At 36.4% G+C, this 22494-nt stretch overlaps 1 protein-coding gene across 15 annotated transcripts in view; it reads right to left on the bottom strand.

Moving 5' to 3' along the window:
- Positions 1-22494, bottom strand: part of SOX6 (SRY-box transcription factor 6) — a 375857-nt gene that overhangs the window by 224046 nt on the left and 129317 nt on the right. For all 15 annotated transcript variants that reach the window (XM_075162744.1, XM_075162748.1, XM_075162750.1 and 12 more), the window contains one exon: positions 9315-9558. In XM_075162744.1, coding sequence (XP_075018845.1) covers positions 9315-9554 — 240 coding nt within the window. In that variant the 5' untranslated portion in view covers positions 9555-9558. The remainder of the gene's footprint in view (positions 1-9314; positions 9559-22494) is intronic.

The raw sequence follows: 22494 nt of genomic DNA, 5'->3' as shown, positions 1-22494 counted from the left end.
GAAAATCCTTATACTTTCTTAGACGTTTCTGTTGAAAAGGGACTGAGCAACTAATCATAATTTTCTTGTTAGTGCAAAAAAATGTATTTTCTTGTGTATTTAGATTCTAACAGTTTAAGTAGTTCATTTTCCCATCAGTGGTCCCACTGGTTTTAACAGGATAAATGAAGAAGTAGTGCTGTAAGTGATGTAAATAAAGGTATTGAAAGTTGACCCAGTATTTTTCATATCAGGAAGCTAATGTTTATAGCAATAGCTGCAAACTGAATTATGAGCCAACTTGTGTCAACTTTTATGAAGCCCTTTCACTTCCCAAATAGAGCAACCACACAAAAAATGGCAATTCTATTGGTGAGAGATTGTCAGCTAAAATCAAGATTCAATATTCTTGCTCCTTCCTCTGAATGGCCAAAGTACCAAACACGGGGGCTGCATTTGGGGGCTGAGAAACAACATCTCAGTTTGGGGACTCCACAATCATGACTGGAGATCTGGCTTGGGACATATCTCTCTTTGGGATCCTCATAAGGGTTAAGGACAGACCAACACTCTGGTGAACTGGATTCTCTGGTCAGAAGCTTTAGGAGGGGGGAGGGCATGAGGCTGCGGATTTTAATAGAGATGCTGCAATTCCTTTATGGTGGCATTTATCCTGTAGGGAGCATCGATTTTGTCTCAAAAAGAGAAGCTCTCTGAAGGTGAGAAAAGAGAAAAACTCAGGAACCAAAACTGTGGGCTGTACAAAATCAGGGTCACAGTGTTAGTTAACAATTTAAGAATAACTACCGTCAACTTTGATTGAAAGTTGACGACTGCAATCCTACTCAATAGCCAGAGAGAAAACTGTAAGAGTTCAACTGAAATCACAGGATGAATGGCCAAGCAGAAGTAGAAAGCAAATATTACTAACATAAAATGTGTTAGCTGAATTGCTTATTTCCATGTGGATGAGGCTTTTCTGTTATAAAGGGATATTTATCTGTCTCTGCATTGAATGGGACACATGTAAACACCCCAGGAAAGTTGGATATCCAGAGTGGTTTTGATTCCAAGTACTAGAGGCATGCTGGCACTTGGAACTAGTCTGGAGTTAACATATAATGAAAGCAAATGTTTACAAAATCATTTCCAATCACTACATTAAATAAGGTTTCCCATTTTGAGGAATTTAATTAAATAGAATTAAGAGAAATTAAAAATCTAAGTGATCATTTCCAATTCTCATCCGATTAAAAAAAAAACAAAAGTTTTATTAAGAAAGATTTATTTAAATCCAGGGCTTGAGAACGACTGCTATGAGCTATTGAGAGAACATCATTTGTAAAGTCTCAGCAAATTATGCTAGTGGGAGGGCAAATGGCAAGTAATGGAATAAAACCTCAAGTCTTTAACTCAGCATTTACTCTGATAAAACTTACACTGATTTCACTGCCAAAGTATAGGCTGAATACAATCTGTAAGAGGCTTATATTTCACCTTTTATACATATCTAAAAACCTCAAGAAGAAACGAGACAACAGTAAGCACTAGCTCTAGCCAAGAAATAATATGCTAAATTAAGGGAAAAAAAGGGAAATAACTTTAGTTTCGATCAAAGGTCTAAAAATGAGATGACATAGTAATCAGGCATACATGATACGAATATGGCCTTAGGAATAGGCCACTGCAAGACTACGTATCTGTTTGGAAGGAATATGCAGGGACTTTTTGTTTGATGTAAAATATGACCACCTAATTGCAGCAATCTCTTCATACTCAGTTGTTGGAGCAAACCAAATGAATCCAGGTACACCAACTTCTGGGTAGATAGATTTCAGCAGGTTACAATTTTTCAACTATGTGATTTAAGCCCTTCTCTTTACAAATGAGCAAATCTGTGAAAAATGTTGACAGGCATTTTGCTCCGTTCCAGAATAGAAAATCACCTCAAAATTGTTAAATACAATGACCAATCATTTCTATATGGCAATCAACTCACCCACAAATGATATGCATAAACTCGTGTGCTTTTGTAAGAGTTCGATGCTAAGGATTTCCTTAATTATCCAAATACCATATGTCCTAACTCCCTGTGTTTAGGTTTGGTAATAAATCACAACAATATTGAGACTTTATGCCCTGGACTTTGGTTAAATGCTCTCATTAAGGAAAAAGTAATGGAAGAACAATTTACAGAATGAGTATTTAGACTTATATTTTCATCTAAACTGAAACTGAAGATGCATTGTGATCAGTCCCAGATGATTAGCACTGTTTACCTTTTCTGTAAATAAAGACACATATTTTGTGATGTATGCTTGTCAGAAGCTGCCAAATAAAACAAGGATTGTGTGGCTTGGATATTCCAGACCACTTTGTATATATCCAACTTCCTCCTATTAGGTCGTCTTAGTTGTCCGACTTACAACTAGATCTATCGTAAATATCAAAATAAAATTTGTATTTATGTTTTTAGCAATATCAAATGCACATGGAAATCCTTCTCTGTATATAGTTACATGACATGTATTACATGCTTTATGTTTCCCTTTTAGCATTTGCAGAGGAATGCATGCAGGAAACCAGCCTGCTGCATAGAGTACTTGTATTTCTTTAAGGTAAACACTGATGAAACATTTGGAAGATTGAAATAAAAACAAGACATTTATGAGACATAAAGGTATCACATAAAACTGTTGTGAATTACAATAACATTGGCTGAATCCCAGAACAGATAATCCTTATAAACATGCAGGAATGTTGTAAACTGTATATGAATGTCAGTGATACAGTACATTAGGAGATTCATATTACACTTGGTGCTGTGTAAGTCTCAGTCACTGGATTTTTCATGGCCTCAAAGATTAAAATAAATATATGTAGTATCTCTCCTTCCTCCACGAAGACGTTTTATGTACACAGTTTTATTACGCTGAACAAAGATACCAGAGTCTGTTTTTTCTTGAGCTGTCAAAGTACAAAAGAAATGCAAAAAGTCCTTGCACAGATGTAGTAAAGTGCTGGATTTTATCTTTTGGCAGGTGCTCAATATGCAGCCCACATAATCACATGTTAATGACTGGAGTGTGTTAATCAGCATGCATACCTGATTCCTTCTTGCCCAAGGAAAAAAAAAATTTAACAATTTAGAGCATGTTAATGCTTCTACTTTTGAAACAATTCATGTCAATATACAGAAGTGAATTAAAAACTTTTCAGAAATTGCTTTATAAAAAATAGGAAATGTTAATATAAGAAAAAGAAATAAAATTACTACAGGTTTAGATGAACATCAACTAGAAGTCTTTTGCGAAGAATTCAGGTGACGATTAATTCTATTTAAACACAGTTCACCCTACAATATAGGGAAAGGTTTAAAATAGACCATGTGTTTGGAAAAAAAATTGTACAGCGTCAAAACGAAAATAATACAAGTGTAACAGGCGTGCCAAAAAGAACAATTAATTGATTCTTCTTAAAATAAAGTCAATTTTGTATTTCACCACCCTCATTAAGCACATTATCCTGCACACTTTTAGGGAATTGTTTTATTATTTTTAATATGAAATGTAAACATCTTTTTATGCTAAAGCTAGTAAAACTAAGTCCTTGATCTTTCAAACCTTTAGACATGTGCTTAACATTATAGTTGTTGGTCGTCCTCATAAAGTCAAGTTAAGCACATACCCAAATGCTTTTCAAGCACAATGTGCTTGAAAAAAATTATTTCTATCTTTTCTGCAATATATTCCTTATAGAAGTCTTTTTTATGGAAAAATAAAATATCATATAATCTGCTTTTTCACACCCTTTAATTTCAGCCAAAACTTTGTACCCATGCAACTACATACGAAGGTATTTATCTCTTTAGCTAGATAAAAATTCTGATGCACTACCTGGCATGCAGAAATAATATCACAAGCACAGTAGAATTGCTTTTGATCACCACAACTCAGATTTGTACATGTAAATAACAGCTGCATGAGCAATTTAGCAGATACAGAATTGCCAGAGTTTAGGGCATTTATATTGGATGCATTTTATATGCTCATATCCATCCCGTAAATGAACTAAAAATAAAATCTCAAAACATGTAATTGTATCTATAACTTTTGAGAGTTTGAAGCCATGAATGTATATAACAACAAATTCACAGTGTTTAGCATGTGTAAACATTTTTCAGTGATCTTTCCTAAAAACCTGAATTTATTTTCCTTAAAGGAAAGAACTTTCAACATGAGAAGTTCATAAAAGAAGGGGGGAGCGACAGGATTGTGCTTGTTTTATGTGGAGATCGTAAGCACTGAAACATTAAGACCTTCAGGACAGCACCTATTTCTGCCTTTCTGATGCCAGTAGTTTTGCTAAAGCTATATAACATTAAATTTGATACTTGGTGATTTAAAATTATTTTAAAAGGAACAAATACATGTGGCATTAAGAGATCTTCACTTTTCCTGCTGCATATACAAATCTGCTATCAGTACTGCTGAGACAGTGGAAAGGTAGCAAGCCTTCCACGCTTTTGGCAAGAAGTCAACAAAAGGCAGAGACTTGACATAATTATGAAATGGTCGATGTTGCCATTTGAGATAAAATCCAATGAGATACATTTCATTTCTAAATTTAAGGGGTCTCTAAATGATGTTATGAAATGTATGGAGAAACTAGCATATATTTGGAGGTAATTAACCTGTATTTGTATACGTATATGTGTTTTTCCTCAGCCACAGAGAAATAACACCCATCCTTTAGGTTTGACTTGCTGCTGTGGTTCCCTGTAAGAATCTCTCACTGCATCATCCCAAGTAACAGTAGAGCAAAAAGATGGGGATGCCCTCATTCTGAGCAGGCACACGCTGTCTATATACCCCCTGCGGTGGTGGGCAGGGGAGGAACATCAGTGGGAAGAGCAAAGAGTACGGTGCCCATCACAGTGGTACATCAACACGTATAGTGACAGGCACAGCGCCTGTGAGTTCTTCACAAACCCTGGCTGTCACCAGATCGTTATATTGGGATTGGGGATGGGAACAGAATGTGCCTCTCTCTTCTTTTCACTGTTGGGGGTGGGGGGGTGGAATGCTACGATTTGGAGAAAGATGCCAGATTTCATTAGGTTAAAGCTGCTCAAATTTATGGTTGACGAGGCCCATGTCTAGCCTTTACAGCCATGGGAATACACCATCCTGGTCCTCAAAGAAGATCAGGCCACTTGTCCATCTACTGTTGTATCTTGCTGTTGGCGCTGCTTTCTCCGGATACTTCAGAACAAAAATAAAAAACCTTCATAATTTACCTCACAAACTGCGGGAGGCTCTATATGAAGATGGGGACCATTCCTGGTTCCCCAGTGAACGAAGCACAAATTATGATTCTCCCTTTCTTTACATATTTACTAGTAAACATGTTATTGGGATACAACAATTCAGTTACTATTAAATTTAGCAAAAGTAAGTACTGTTGGCTTCCCCCCTCATCCTCTCTCAGTCTGTTGCCCCAAGAGAGCCAGGTTTTGGATGCAATCTATAAATGTGACTGTATTTCTTGCCTGCTACTCACTGTCCATGGAAGAAAGCAGGATAGTTTCCTCATTATCTTAGTACCCCTTTGCCCTCTTCCCTACAGTTTACTGCAGCAAACAGATACGTCCTTAGCCTAAAATCGATTTTATTTTCTAGTAGAACTACAGGCAGCAATAAATACCCATATGTCCAAGTATTTTTATATTAAGTTACAGTTAGAAATAGACATATAATCTTTTCAGCTCAGCAATAAGGAATTACAGAAATCTTTCAGTTGTTTTATTTTCTCCCCACTGTAACATCAAATTGGCTGGTGAAACGATACTCGCAGTGTAAGTCATTACAGGTCTGACGTTACAGTTGTTACACATTGCTGAATCTGTCAAATGAAAAGGGAGCACAAAGGGAATTTCCAAATGCAGCTGCTATTTCCCATTTGTTAAATCCTTTTATTACACCATATAAGTACACAGCTGGGAAATACTATAGAGTGGGAGTTAAAACAAAATATTTTGGCTTCCAGACATTCAGAATACACAAAGGACTCAGTGGAAAGCAATGCCTGATATCAAAAGGGAGTGAAAGTTTGAAAACATTTCTAGCCAGTGTGGTTTTTTTATGATAATACACAATGTAGTTTAAAGGTGTCTTATATTACAGAAAGTGCTGCATACCATAAATGTTGGGGAAAAACCTCAATCTTTTTTTTCAGGCAAATTGCCCTACTACAGTATTTTTTTTTCACCTAAGATCTGTACAGCCGTTGTAGCATGTTAGGATGCATACTGTGTGCTCTCTCAAATTCCAGTGAACTCCTTAGTAGTTTTAAGGGCGCAAAGGATGCAGGATTGTGCCCTTAATTAGGTACTACATAAAAGAGAAATTTCTTCCTCCCCATATGTCGACACAGCATTCTTTGAATTTACTATCTTATAACCAGACAACACACATTATTGATGCATTTTAATGACAGCACTACTGTCTTTACTTTCCGTGTAAATGGTATGAGCAGGTGCTTCTTCAAATCTGCTTTGAAAGGATCCGTCTGGCAAAGGTCAGAAAGCGCTTACCTTCTGGGAATTTGGTTTTATTAAGTAGAGAAGTGGTCACTACCACAGCACCTATCTCAAAATTGCCCAACCCACCTTCTGGAATTTGTCTTTCTGGAAAGAAACTCCTATCCTCCCTTAAAGGGGTATGAAATTGCCTTCACCGGGAAAATTGCAGGCGCCTCTGAATTCTTTTTTAGCAATATTGATGTCTGCTTGGAGGCTGAGGTGTTTCAGAGAAACTTTATGCAATTAATTGAGGCTTAAAAAGATTTGCTCATGAAGGACATAAATAAGGGAGAAAAAAAAAAATTTAAAAAATCAAACAAGTTACCCTAAATGACAGTCCCTCAAGGAGAAAAAAATTTTTTCACCTCTTCACTGTTGTGATCTAACTAGTCATCTAAAAAATTTTTTCACCTCTTCACTGTGATCTAACTAGTCATCTAAATCACCTAAACTGTAAACACACTGGGACCTTGCTCTGTACATTTTAGATCTCTTTTAAGTGCCATCAAAGGGCATGCCTTAGAACTTCAGTTGTCACTTCTAGCCAAGCCTTGTAAGTTATACCCAGCTTTGAGCTGGGCAAAAAAATCTGTTTGGTTTAGCTGAGAGCTACCTAAATAAGGATGACATACATCCACCTCCAGATTTAACCCAAGGGAATTGTGGAAACTCCTAATGCTTTTCAGGACATTCATTTACATATATGATAGAATATTTACCGAAAAAAGGAGAGAGGAAACCCAGAGTGCTAAGTCACTCAAGCAAAGTTTATGCACCTGTTCTGAAACACGATAAACGGGTATTGATCCATGCTGGTCCAAGAGATACAGCAAGCGTTAACATAATAGTGCAGCATAAAGAAAGAAAACAGGGATTGCGCTCTATTGCTGTAAGTGTAAACCCACTTCAGAGCAACACAAATGAGAGCAACTGATCATACTGCAAGAGGTTCTATCCTTTTGGTTCAAGCATTACTTCAGGTCCAAGGAACAGCCTGAATCAAAAACAAATGCTTTGAGGCACTCCCAGAGGCTAGGAGTTCCTTTCTCTCTGGGACAGAGTCATTTTATCAATGTTACTGGTGTCCTAAGACCGAAATTCCCAGAGTGCACATGCCTCTCTGAATGAACAGGAAAGTAGCTGATGAATTCACAGATTGATTTTGTTCATCAACAGACTTGATCAATCCTTTCTAGTCTACATCCCGCTTTTCTTCCTAATAACATAGAAGTTAAAACTATTCTGATGTGCTTATCACATGACTTGGGCAAAAGGGTGACTCTCCATCCACAATGAGGTTCCATCTAAGAAATCTGCATAGAAGCCATATATACAACTTTCAGTCTACCTTGCCAAATTACTAACCTATAATCATTTTTCTTTAAAGCCATTTTTACAGTTGAAATTTTGCCTTCTTCATGACAGTAGCCCAAATACTTAGGAATAATTTAGGCCTGACAGAAAGTTCTGCACTGGGTTAAATTGTGCATTACAGACTGGGTAGCATTTTTCTGGTTTGGTATGATCTTTTGAATCAATTTGATTTTAGAAAGAAAAAAAAAAACACTATATTAACAAAATAGATATTATTGCAGTGCTATGATTTAATTAATTACAGGCATCACAATATGCATGAAGAATTCCAGTATCTATGTTGATTAATGCGTGAGAATTATTATTTCTAGTCAAATTTGAAGTAAGTTCATTACTGTTAGAGCTGTCAAAAAAATTCTATAACTTATTTTTTAACCTTATTGAAAGCTGCTGATTCATACTGAAAAAAAAAACTTGCTGAAAAAAATTCGCTCATAGATATTTAATAAAAATACAGAAGAAATTTTATTAAAAGGCAGGGTATTCTTTTTAAACTAACTGTGTGAATTTAATGTCTGTGAAAGTCACTTTATGAAGAGTCTGGAATTATGATGTTCTAAATTTACAGAACACCTGGCTGCTCCACGTACCTTAATTCTGTTCCTGAGGAACATATGCAAGGAAAATAAATTGACTGAGATGTTATGCCCATTCAGTCTTCATTCAGCCTGCCCATTTATTGCAGAGTTTTCGGGATGCAGAGACAGAATTACAACTGCAAAATAACTTTATCTAGGCCACTGAAGAGAATACAGATAATTCTGATCATTGCTAACATCATCTACATACAAACTGGTGATCTAGAGCAGAAGAGCATGACATAGTTATTCATAAACACCTTTCCCCTCTGCAAAAAGTTGTAATTTCCTATAAATACAGCAGGATGTTTGTGTCACCTAAAATACCAGCTTCTTTGTTGTGGTGTAAAGCTGTAATATTCTAGATTTGGTGGGTTCTATTTCTGAGAGACAAGTAAAAAACCACATTAAAGTTTCTTCCTTCAGCACAACACTTTGCAGATGACAAACAGTTGTAAGCTACATCCTCCTGTCAGAAATTAATGCTTGAATATATGAGCTAGAGAAGTTATGACATAAATCAAGGTATGAATGAAAACATGATAAATAGATGCATTTCCTTTCCGAAGGTGAACTCATCAAATGACCTCATTCATATAGACCTGTATACTTAAGAAGATTATACAACTGTAATTTACAATTACACCATATTGATGTTGATCTATTACTAACACTGACACTTTAATGTTAAGAAGCTTTACACCCATGAAGGATTGTACTGAACATGTCTTTTAAAAAGGAAGTGAGCAGTCTTTTACAATACTAATTTAGAAAGCCACTGTGAGAATTGTGAAACTCACCATTCTGTGTTGGGCTGAGAGGACTCCATCCCACTCAGGATCTTGTTGGATGGTCGTGACCAGAGTTGGTAGCTCCTCAGAGTGAGGTTTGTTGTGCATTACATTATGTAGAGGCAGATGAGAGGTCGCGTGCTGATCACTGTTGCCCTCTTCCTTGTCTCGTGATGCTAAGTCCTGGGTCATTGTTTCCTCTCCATCAGCTGCACATGCAAATGGAGAGGTAGCCTGCTTGGAAGACATTCTTCTACAAAACAAGAAAAGCAGACAAAAAGAAAACATTGGTGTTAAAAAAATCATGCTCAAAACAGTCCTCTAAACAACCCAGATAGGAGGCACACTTCCCTACAACAGTTAAAATTAATCATATGCAGTCGACAAAAGTACTCTAAAAAGTACGGGTTTGGGGGATCTGGATCTAAAACACTGAGCTGAAGTATTCATTGATGCCAAGTCAAGGTCAGGGTTAAGTTATATGATGTCAGTCTATTCATTTAGACTTGTCAAACAATATAATTTTCTCCAGCCATAAGAAAATAGTGATTTTATTGGTATTTTCATGTTGATTTTGCATAGGACTTCAAGTCTTTAAACGCTTACTGCCATGAGCAATCTGAAGGTTATAACCAAACGTTTAAATGAGAGAGTCCATCAGGCTTTCCTAACCTCATTCCTTGCAAGCAGAAGATGTTTTCTACACAGATGAGAATTTTTAAATCCATTTCAACTTCTGCTAAGTAAGTCCTTTTGCTTTTGTTTAAAGCTGCATCTGCTCTTACGTTGTTTAAAATTTTTACCCAGTTTTACCTTTTGGAAAGTGTTTTGAGACGTTCATGTACAAAAGTGTTCTAAAACTGAACGGTTTATTGAATGGATGGGTAATATCTGAGTAATCTTTCACAGTTTGAACTAAAAATCTAAAATAATTATGTTTCCTTTCACATTAGGCATCGAGTACAGGATATAGCTCAACAAATTACTTTAAATGACTTAAAAGTGTAATGAATAAATGCATTGATTTATGTTAAATGTCTTTTCCTAATAATGGCCTCTTACTACCATCTCATATGCAAACACAGCTTTCACCACAGTTTCTGCACTTATATGAAAATATAAATGACTTCAACTCAAAATCTGAAAACACTTTGTTTAAAATTTCTAATAAGATTAACTGCAACTGTTAAAACAATCATTAATAAATCTGAAAGAAGACAGCTAAAATATATCAGCTATTTTCCCAGGTTTTAGTAACTTTAGAAGATACTTGACACTGAAGTTGCTGAGAAACTAAGGAATAAGATCTTTACCTTAATTGCTTTTTAACAATAATTGATTTCATACCATTTCTTTAAAAATGCACAAATCAGTTAACATAGGAAACCACATGAGCATTTTTCAAATTAGCAAATCATTAACTTGCTAGTACTGTTTCTACAGACAAATAAATACTGATTAAAGGGTCTGGAAATCTGAGAATAACAGTTAAATTTACAAATCTGTCACACGCTTTCATGAATATTACAGTGAAGGAAATATCAAGTGCAAAGAAAAATAATTAAGTTAATTCCAATTTAAACAGTAGTTTTTATGTAGCAGTCTGTGTTTCACGTAGGATTTAACAGCTAATGCTAAATTTCTCACAATTAATGAGGGAGTTCAAATTTAGTATCCTACAGTGAAAAAAAAATTAATATAGGATCAACTAATCTAATTATGTACAGCTCTATATGAAAGTATTACAAGCTTTGAAGTGCTTTGAAACATATTAAAACACTGATACCTATTTAGAATAACTATTCTGTAAATAGAGATAATCCGGCCTCTTAAATTTGATACTGGTGGGGAAAAAAGGGTTTGCATTTTCTTTAGGGGAGCCTAAGTGTAAGTGGGAGTCTAATATTAATGTTGCCAATAAGCAGAACTGAGGAATTTAAACCGTGTATTACATTCTTACTACGCTAAAGAATTTGTGTTGATGCTACAGAGAACATGCCAAGAGTTCAGCAACCAGCATTATTGTACATACTTCAAAAGGTTCTCATTCATAATTACTATGATCCAAGATAAAATAAAAGGTTTACTTTCCCTTTTCTCATTAAAATAGTCATGTTAATGTAATCACTCACATGAAAATATAAGTCAACGCTCTATGCAATTTGAAAACCAGACATGAAAACTGGAAGTCATAATAAAGGATTTTTCTTTCTTTCACCTTCTCAGCAGATCTCGTTCGTGTTTCAAACTGAACAAGCTTCTGTGAAAAGCAATAGCTATGGCTGTTTCTTCACCATAAATTAATCATGACACAAAACTAGAAATGAAAATGTCTCTTAAGAATAATTTCAACTACAAACTGCACCAATGAATAATAGTGCACAATCCTAATTAAACACAACTCTGCAGCTGCAAAAATAGGCTGAATCTGTCCAAAGCTACGAGTTGGCTTTAAAGGCTGGTTTGTTAGGGACTGTTTTCTTAAGGAAGGCTGGGCCCTCAGTCTTAATCAGCCAATAAATTATTTCCTGCAATTACATTAAATAGAAAATTATCTTCAAATTGGGAATGTTAATTGAAAATCAAAATTCAGACTGAAGTTTAGAAATTACATGCTGAATATAATTAGTCTAGAAAGGCTTCACCTCTGTTTCATAAGCAGGCTTTTGGTATTTCCTCAAGTGACCATTCAGCAAAGCTATCTACTGGTAATGCACAATAGAGGAAACACCTTTTCTTTGCCTTATACACTAATATACTTTCCTCTTATACATAATGTTTTAAACACAATTAAATAAAAATCTCTATTCATGTTCTGTTGTTTAAGTTGATTACATAGAGAAAAGGGGACTCTGTTAACCCCAAAAATAAAATTATACTGACAAAGTAGCATTCACTAATAATCTCAAGACATGCCCAGCAATTTTTTTCTGTACTAGACTAAGAGAATGGACCAAGAGCAGAGTTCAAATGCTTTCTAGCTCCACCTAGCCCTTTTCTCCACTGCTGCATTATGGTCAGACATGTTTTCATACTGCACTTTACTCGGTTACCTATAGTCCTGGAGCCTGAAAAGAAAGACAAGCTCAGGCAGGCCTCCCAGGCACTTGCTCTCCTCATGACATAATTTTTAGGGGTGTGTTTCGCTTCTATTTTCCCCCAAACCTTTGTTAAAATGGCAAGATTTAGCGCATTAATTATGGTCAGAGGTCAGCACTTAATGGTACATTTTGGGTTTTTGGTTGCTAGATTTTAAACATTGGCATAAAAGGGACAGAGATGTAGGACCCTGCTAGACCAAGCCCTCCACCTTCTTTTCCCAGCCCAGTCATTAACTCAATCAATATACTTCACGTGTACACGTCTTCTGAGGGGGGCAGGTTATGCACCAAATATTGATTATGCCTGGGTTTATAATCAGTAAAACAGAGTAAATATAAACTCTGCGACTGGGTGTTATCCAGTCAATTACTTCATGCAGGTTTTTACTCGTTACCTGTTTATTTTTACTTAAATGGGAGAATTCTGTACATGGAACTCCATCAGGTCCAAAGTCAGAGTTCAGTCAATAACTCCAAGCTCTCACCAAATTCAAAGGGAGGAGAATCTGGCCCATTTGAGTAGTTTATGTTTACGATAACATTAAACCATAGAACAGGTTGTTGTGTTAAAATGTTTTAATGTTAAAATACAAGTATGGATACCAGTCAAATTTTAAGCCATAATAACTTCCCAATTTTACATTTAAAATATTCAAAATGCATTTGCTAAAATCCCTGGTGAGAGGGGAAAAAAAAAAAAAATCAATATTCATAATAAATAAGGCTTGTAAATGGTATCAGAAATTTACTAATTTCCATTATAATTTTTTTCTCCTATTATCAATTAAATTCACTCAAATGATTTTTTAAAAAGTTTCTGATAAAAAATATCTCCCTAGTTATAACCCCTGCAAACAGGGGTTTATAATGGAAGTGCTGACACAACCCTAACTACAGCAGCGCAAATGGTGCCGCTATAATACACAAAATCAAGTTCTATTATTCTAAACTATCCTCGCTCGGGGGGTTTTCTTTACTGTGCTCCCAGACAAACTGCTGAAGCATGAAAAATTTAAATGCAATCAAGTGGGTCCAATTCTACTTTACTAGAACAAGTGTCTACAGTGGTACAATCTTAAAAGAAGATGCAACAGATTTGTTTGGTGCTTTTCTTTCTTTTTTCTTTTTTAGCTGTTTATTTATAATACTGTGCAGTGGAGATAAAATAAGAGAGGAAATTACACTCACATTATATCAGTATATTGATTACACAGCACACAATCAGAAAGAAAACTACATTGTGAAATTGTTGCTTTGGTTAAATTGACAGATTAGCTGAACACAGCAATCACTAAAGGTGGAAAATATACCTAATGGGTATGAAAAAAAAGTTGAAAAAGGCCCTAATTATCTGAAGTCCTATCACCTACTCAACTTTGAGACTTAAATAAAGCTTGATTTGGATTTTCCAAAACTAGAATAAATTCTATCTCACGTTGAACTCAAGACAGAAAAAGAATGGGATCATTTATCAAAACCTCAGTAAAGCTGAGGAATTGGACCCCAATTTCAGTCGGCCTCGATACCGAGATAGTAAAGCTAAAACTGAACTGCTAAGGTTTTTTTACCTAGGTAAAACTAAACACAATCCCAAACAGCTCCATTCTCTATATATGACATGATTTTTTATTTTAATCCAGAGAAGATATTCTCTTTGCTCTAATGAAGACTGCCAGTCAGATTCTCAAAACATCAGTTTTCCTTTTTTCCTACAGACAGTGTATGTTACACCTTTCTAAATACAAATAATAATACTTTTTTTTTTTTGTCTAAGGCTTTTCTGTGGTGTCAAATTCTTCAAACAATGTATATCTTCTTTTTCGAAAGAATTAGATTATATTTGTGACACGAAAGGCTTCTAAAGCCTAAAATCTTCCATCCCTGCTGACTGCTCAAATGATTAAATGTTGCAGCGGAAATTATGGCTAGACCTGGAGTTTTAGCTGCTAGGCATTTCAGAATCAAGCCACAAAGTATTAACACAGAGAACAACAATGTCATAGCCCAGACGCTATTTCAAAAACATATAAACTAAGCAATAGCAACAAGATATATGACAAAGCAGACTTGTAGTTGGCTGGAGACTCTAGCTCCTGCTCTGCTCCACCCTCACAAAGCATTCATAAACCTAAAGGCATGTCTACGCTGCAGCCACATAAATGACTGCTTTGTAATGCTGAGATATCCAAACTAATTTTAAACAAGCTCGTTTCTGATAGCACTCCAACTACAGTAGCGTGGTACTCAGATGGACTAATTCATCCTGCTTTAGTGACTGTAGTATAGACATAACCCAGGTCTACCGCTCCAACAGTAGATTGGAATCAGATTAGATTAGAAATACATTCGCTTACAGAGCTTTTATGAACAGTCTCCATTCCTTTTCCCCAAAGTGCCAGATTAAAGTACTTAAGTGCGTGATTAACTGCAAGTATGCAAGCAGTCCACTAATTTCAAATTGGACTACTCGGTTTCAAAAAGTTAAGCACATGTCTAAGTGGTTTGGTGACTCCAGAACTAAATAAATTAAGAGAAACCATTTTTAGAAGTACTCATAACCATTTAAATATTTCTTTCTAAACTTTTATGCTAACCTGGTGTTCATGAAAAGTAAAATTCAACCACAGCATCTTAGCCCTCCCCAACTTCTAAAAGAGCAACAAAGGTGCATACTCCTCTCATACTATTAAAGGTGACTTACAGGACCCTCCGTTACAAATCAGCACTCAGCTCTGGGATAAATCAAATGCATTGTATGCTCTTTTTTGCCCGCACTGCCCACAGATCCTCCTCTTTCATAGCTATAGCACACCTCATCACTTGGTAGCCCTGTGTCTTTCATGGATCCTCAAACCCCTCCTGAAACTCAAGAGCGTACCCATGGAGCATCCCTTATGCAATCTATTTTGCAGTGCAAGTTCACCGATACGAGTACAGGCCTGATGTAGGACGGGGTACACTGCCACAGTTGCATAGAAGTTACTGGAACAATTTGCTTATTTCTAGCTGCCAACCGGTTTAGCATAGTTAAAACATTCAGGAAAACTGATCTTTATTTTTGCTGTATAAAGATACCAGTTACAGTAGTGTTCAGAAAGACTTAAAGAAAAATGAAAATGCTTTGCCAATAGCCAAAATATTTCACAGCTCTGCCCCTGTAAAACAATGTTATGTAGGCATAACTCAGTAACGTAATTCATTGTAAATCTAATGCCGTAATCTGTCTGCCAGTTTAGAATAAACAGTTATTTCCTAAAATTATGAAATCTCATATCTGTTTTCAAGGAGCCTTAGCAAGACAAATGAACAGTTATTAAAAGACTCCATTCTCCTGGGGCCCCACACCCCAACATGCATCCCTGCGCACAAACCCCATATAACTTGACAAGGCAGCAGTGGGAGAGAATCTCCCCATTTCTGTTCCTGGCTCTGGCTCCGAGTCACAGCAAGGCCTTAGGCAAGCCAGCTCAACTCCCTCAAGCTCTTCCTCAGCTTCATTTTTCAGGAATACTACAAGAATTAGTTACATATAGATCATAAAGAGCATTGCAAGATTAGAGAGTTTATGGTAGTCACAGGAATCACCTTGGAAATAAAAGGCGGGGAGGGATGGAAGCAAATACAATTCAAGAAATGACAGCTATAACGTTAACTGAGCACCCAAATCTCTAGCTGAAATAAGCATCAAGCTAAGCAATACATCCACGGCTTCCAAGATACATACTCAGCTATTCTTGCACTTGTTTTTCCAATCCAGACAAATCACACTTCTGCTAATAGATACGAATCCAAGTCACAAAGTTTGACTTCAGATTCAGACTCGCTCAAAGCTCAGAGGGTTTGGAATAATTTTTATGGTATTTCTTCTCATTTGTAATCAAATAATGCGAGAGCTAAACGGATTATTTTGGAAAGCCTTTCTCTTAGGTTCTGCCATTATAGTAACCTTCTCAGCCGTGCAGCCACAGTAAAATATTAGAGTTCCTGTCTGTTCATCTAGTTGTCGAAAACATTAAAATGGATGCAGCAAAACAGCCTCGCAGCCCCTGTTGACTTTTCAGTGAAAATCCAAAGTGTTTATTCAGATTCATAAAATGCTAAAAATACAACCTACCCTTCCGGTAGGTTAAATGTTCCATTTTCTTTATTCACTACCAGGAGCTTTCACTGAAAATGCCTGAGGTGAACTCACATTGAATGCAGTAAAGGGCAGTGAAAGAATAGTCATTTAGCACCTGGGATGTGCTCATCTTCAGTCACTGTAGTTAATATTTTCTATAGTTTATATTTAGCTGACAATATTGCTGTCACTTTATTTAAACAGCTTGAGACTGTTCTTTGGACTGGAGCTCATATGCCCTGGAATGCTTTGACTCATGAATTGTTTCTCCTGATAATGTTACATCACGTAACCACCTCTGTTTAATTGGCTGGTATTAGCTTCTCAGTGATGACTGCCTTTAAAGTCCTATGACTACACCATGTGTCTCTGGATATCCAATTTCTTACTGTTGGAAAAAGAAAAAGAAAAAAGGCAGTACTGACTTCCAGCTATCTTTACCAATAACTATGGGAACAAGAGTGAGCGTGCCAAGAATTTATCCATCAGCAACTTATTAGGATTTGTTGTTTTAGGCAGCAAGTAACAGAATATGCAATATAAATAAAAGCAATCATTAACAATAAAATTAAAAAACAATGGTTGCTATAAATAAGCATTAATTCACATATTTTTATGGAATAGAATGACTTAATTGTTTAGCTGAATGATTATATAAATGGTTTTGATAAAGGATGCCTAAAAATACTAAGAGGAATTTATTTTAGCATGTTTAGACTTTGAGCTGAGACTTTATACAAAAGACAAGAATACATTTATTTTTTCCCTTACAAAGCCAGTTAAAAACTTGTTCTAATAACTAGAAATCTTCCTGACCACACTTAAACCTGATGGGCATAAGTTCCTGAAAGGTTCATTAAATCCTTTCAATACTCTATGAGATACATACTCCAATGGTAAGATACAGTATTCTTACTTTTTCTTCCTCCTACAGTTAATTTTCAGGAGATTCTACATAATGAGTTAAACAGTTTTCAACCCTACAGGTGTGAAAACAAAAGGTCGTGTGCTTTTTCTCTGCACCACCTAATTCAGAACAGAAATATTTTATCTACAGTCAGATTTCTCTCCCCTCCTTCCCCGTTCTCCTCCCTCCTCTCCGTATTTTTGATTCTCATTTCTACGTCAAACAGAGCACCCCAGCAGACAGTGAAATGAAGTACCCATTTCAGGCTCACCTGTAGCCAGTTGCACTCAACTACCTAATTAGTACCTCCGTGTAACATGAAACAATGGCTCTGCAGCTCAGTTACGGATTGTCTTTTTAATAAAAACCTTACATTACAAGCCTAAAAACTTTTCTAGCAGGCAAAATATTTCTGATTCAGGAGAGGTTACGCAAGCATCAAAGCACTTAAACATAGGTGCCAAACCACATTGCCAGGAGCTTAGTACTGAGAGGTACTGTTACCTGACAGCTTGGTGAATATAAAATTACTTGTTTCTCCAACTGAAGACAATCAAATTGTCACCTTCCATTGTAATAATGTACAACTAGGGATCAGCAAAGTGCCAACATAATTACCAGGAAGAAAACAAAACATAACAAAAATATCAAATCTAAATTTCTCTAAAGGGTAAACACATCCAGCTGGCTATTCACAAAGAAAAGGAGGAGGTATTTTATTTTTACTATCAAATATCCCAGTGTTATGTAGCTGTAAGATCTATATGCCTTTCATTAAATGACAAAGAAAAACAGCTAAAGAAGGTGATTCACAAAATACTAAAAATAAACATAGGTCAGAACCGTGCTGGGATGTTACTTGTGCACGTTTAAAGTGCTGCAGGTGTCATCAGAGATGCTAGGGACAAGCATATCTATCTGCATTGTTGTTATTATAAACTCATATATGTGAGGATTGATAAAAATTAATTCTAACTGGCACATGGCGTACTTTGGCACAAGCTACGCATGACATGCCACTTTTATTTGTTTATTTAAATGACTTCACTCTAAGAACCGAAAATGAAGTTTGAACTGCAGACTGCCTCAGAACTGGGACTTTCAGGATATTAAAAACCCAAGGAAGATCTTTGAAGGGGGTAATCTGAATACATGAGAACTAACATTTTCACCATATATTTCTTTAGGTTATTCAGCAAGTGGCCTACATATTCAGGAGTGAAATTTGCATTTTGGTGATGCAGAGATCTTATAACCAGAAATTGTGTTTTATATCTACAGTAGCTCTGGGCATCCTATAAAATATAAAAGAGTGTCCTAGGTAGGATATATACTTGAAAAAATAATTCCATCTGGTTCATAGAAATGAAGCTAAACTTAAATTCTTCTTGAAAAACTTGCATTATTGACTGATATCAATAGTCTACCTTTTCTGTATCAATATTCCAGTCACTACTAATGCATAAAAAAAGGTCTTGTACATTTATTGATGTAAATGCACATCACCTTCACATTCTTTTTAAAGTTTCACCAGTGCTGGAGGAGTTACAAAAGAAGAGAGAAAAGCAAAATATGCAAAGCTGAGAATTGGTCTTTAACATGTTTTTTTTTTCTGAAGGAATATTCAAGAATATTGGCAGTAAGGGACAAGAAGCCTTTTTCCACACTGCACAATTGCACCAGAGCCAGGTGTAATCCTAACCCTTGCAGATAAAGCAGGCACAAGGACTGCTTAAATATGTTTAGAAGATGTTAAGGAAAAGGTGCAGGCTCCACATAAGGGGGAACACCTCCTGCGTTTTGTCTCAGGCGTTGCATCCCCAGGAGCTCAGGTGCAGCACCCAAAGGCTGGGCTTTCCAGCTACAACCTGCTCGCAGGTTTTGGCCATTGACGTTTGCTCTTGTGCACTACACTGTTATCTTACAACACAGCACCTTCTTTTCCGCTGTATTAGAATATTGATACGCTCTAGCTGATATTCCTGGTTGTGGCATTGCTTTCAAGGGGCTAAGCAGCAAATTTAGGAGGACAGACTGGGATATGGGTCAGTGGGAACAGAGGAAGAAAGGAAGGTAGCAAAGACCCACAACAATTTTAAAGTCAAACATCTTGATCAGATAAAGCAAAACTAGACAAAAAGCCCCACTTTCTGCAACTTTGAGAAATTCTGATTTTTGTTACAGTCCTTACAAACAGGCTTTTACAAGGCAGCATCGTGCACAATATTTCTTTGTTTTGAACTACAGCTTACACAATATGATCCTTACATATGTGCACAATGGGAAACCTAAAATGTGTTTACAGACCCCTACAGGAACCACCTCATTTACCAGTGAGCTGCAGCTACTACTGGGATAAAGGACAGGGCAGTCTGAAGCAGCATGCTGTTCAGAAAAAGATTACAGGGGATACTATGCCTAGCTGAAACTACCCAGGAAATATTTCAGAAATATCCCTGTTTGATTGGCAATGTGGCCAAGAACAACAAGGCAGCAACTTCTCTCTTTCTCCCCGCAAGCCCTCCGCTGCTTGGGCTGTGCAAGTTTTCATGGGAGGGAGCAGATGGGGCCCTTTTTTCTTAATGTTAATTTACTTCAATATGAAAATATGAAGACAAAAGATAAATAATTGCAACAGTCTAAGAATTCAAATAAAGTAAAACAAAATCTCATTAATTAAGCTAATCAGTTTTCATTAAGTGCAAACAATTTAAAGTTCAGTTTAGTGATACTTTGAACCTCCTGTCCTTTCACAAGATCCACAGATGAAATCTCTACCAATTTTAACTGCCTTCAAAAAGAAAATTAAAATAAGTAACTAAGACATTGTTATTCATAGTCTTATTCTTAGTATGACATACTTAACAATATCAAGTATTTTCATTGTTATTTAGTAAAACAAAAAAACCCAAAATCATTGTTTAACATTAACCAGTTTCCCAATGCAAGTTTTGTATTTTCAAGGAATTCATTAAGGTATTTGGACTAGACACTGAAAAGAATCAGAGAACATTAAAAAGTAATTGCCACAGGTAAAACTTACAGCGCTTCATCATTCAGCTTGGAGAGATCAAGCAGCGTGCAGTCTCTGCATACAGCACTCTGAAACTGCAAAGGAAACTACAAACTCTCCCTATCTTTTGGTTTCAGTTCTGCAAAGTACCACAAAATAGGAAGAAATAATTTGCAATAACTGAGGACCCTCAACTATCTTGTTTTCATGGAAGATTATGGCATACAGCATCTGATCTCTAACAAAGAGAAAGAAACAGGCATAGTAAAATCAATCGTGAGGGTAAAGGTGAAGAGTGCCCAGGCTCTGAATTGCTCCACATTTCCAAGTGCTCAAAGTTCCGTGTTAGTATTTTTAAATGTGTCAAAGTACATCACGAAGCACAACTATCAGAATACAAAGAAAAACATAAACCAGCACATGAACCAAAAGCCCAGTCAAATGAAGTTGTCCCCAAATAATTAGAAAGTAAAAAAATGTCTAAAATGCAAACTTAAAACACTGTCAGTGATTTTAAACATTTTTACCATTACTATTCAAATTCAGTTAGATCCCTTACAAGTGATTTTAGCTAAAATACTGAAATACTCTATTCTAACTTGTGATGCAGAATGTTTACCATTGAAATACACAGCGCCTTGTTGTGGTTTTCATCTCTGAGCCATTTTTTCCTATATTTTAAGGATAAAACATATGATCTGCATTTGTAAAGAAGTCTTGTCTTCTCAAACAGTGTCAATTTTTGCTCAGGGCTATATTTTGTAACAGTTTCCCACTTAGTTTATTGGTAATAATTTATAATAAACAAGCAAACAGTACATAATATGTGCAGCCTATTACTTCTAAAACCAGATTCAAACAGTTTCATTTTCTCATGGACATTTGTTGAGAGCTCTATTATCAATTTCAAAAGCATCGCCATACAGAACATACAGCTCAGCAGGCATATTTAGCTGGTACGGCTGTCATCCCTACCATGAACCATCAAGGAGATAGTCCAGTGTCTGTGGTTTTAAACCAAATACGAATAGAATTGAAAAGAAATGTATCTTTTAATCTAGGAATTATGACACAGACATAGAATCATTACAGACTTTCAAGTATGGGTCAGATCCTCGGGCACTGTAAATCAGAGGCTAATTGAATCCTCTTTATTCAGCTCAAGATATATCCTTAACTTTTCTTAGCATTGAAAAATTACATTGGGTCCCTTTGCAATATGAAATTTCTGCGTTTTCAGAGAAAAACTGACTACCATCACATTATTACCAGGGATTATATAACATGGTAATATTCCTCCAAACACTTATCACAGAGAAATGCAAAAAATGGTAAGGTATATACTGAATACTAGCAGACTGTATGCATTGCTCTCAGTACTTTTTCAATCTATTCCTCTTGAATCGATTCAAAATAACAAGATCTCTTCACTTACACAGACAAGCGCTTTCAAAAAAATAACAAAAATTACTTCTCCGTCTGGCATAAGCACTAATATCAGACAATAACTGTGGGAAAAATCAAACACAAACTACTGAAACAAAAACAATTTTAAGTTTTAATTTGAACATGAATTCTTCTCTTGCTGCTTGGCAAAGCACTGCAGTCCAGCAGCTCCTGTGGATCAAGGTCATGAAAGAGACACGGGTCATCCAAATAGAGAAGACCCCCAGCACAGCAGGCGCAAACTCAGTGCTAATTATTCCAGGCCGCATCAGTCCTCAGCCCACAACCACCCTGGCAGCCTCTCCATGGCAGGAACACCACCCAGACCAGGGCCGAGGGGACAGGACCAGGGGAGGTGCCCATCAGCCTACCTCTGAGCAGGCAAAAATAAAGTACAAAGAGGGAGAAAGCAAAGGCTCTTTCCATTTTTCTGCTGAATCATTTTTGCTCATTGAGGTTTTGGGAGCTGATTTAGGTAGGGAAAAGCTCTCCCAGGGCAGAAACTGGGGCTAGCAGGGAGGCACAAGGCCACCCCAAGAAGAAGGCAGATTTGGGGTGAGCCCTCTCATCCTTTCAGCAGAGGGGTCCATCTCAAAGAGGAG

The sequence above is a fragment of the Calonectris borealis genome, chromosome 14, assembly GCF_964195595.1.
Source record: "Calonectris borealis chromosome 14, bCalBor7.hap1.2, whole genome shotgun sequence".
Classification (NCBI taxonomy): Eukaryota; Metazoa; Chordata; class Aves; order Procellariiformes; family Procellariidae; genus Calonectris; species Calonectris borealis.
The sequence above is the reverse complement of the archived record's forward strand: the minus strand, read 5'-3'. Positions and strand labels throughout refer to the sequence as shown.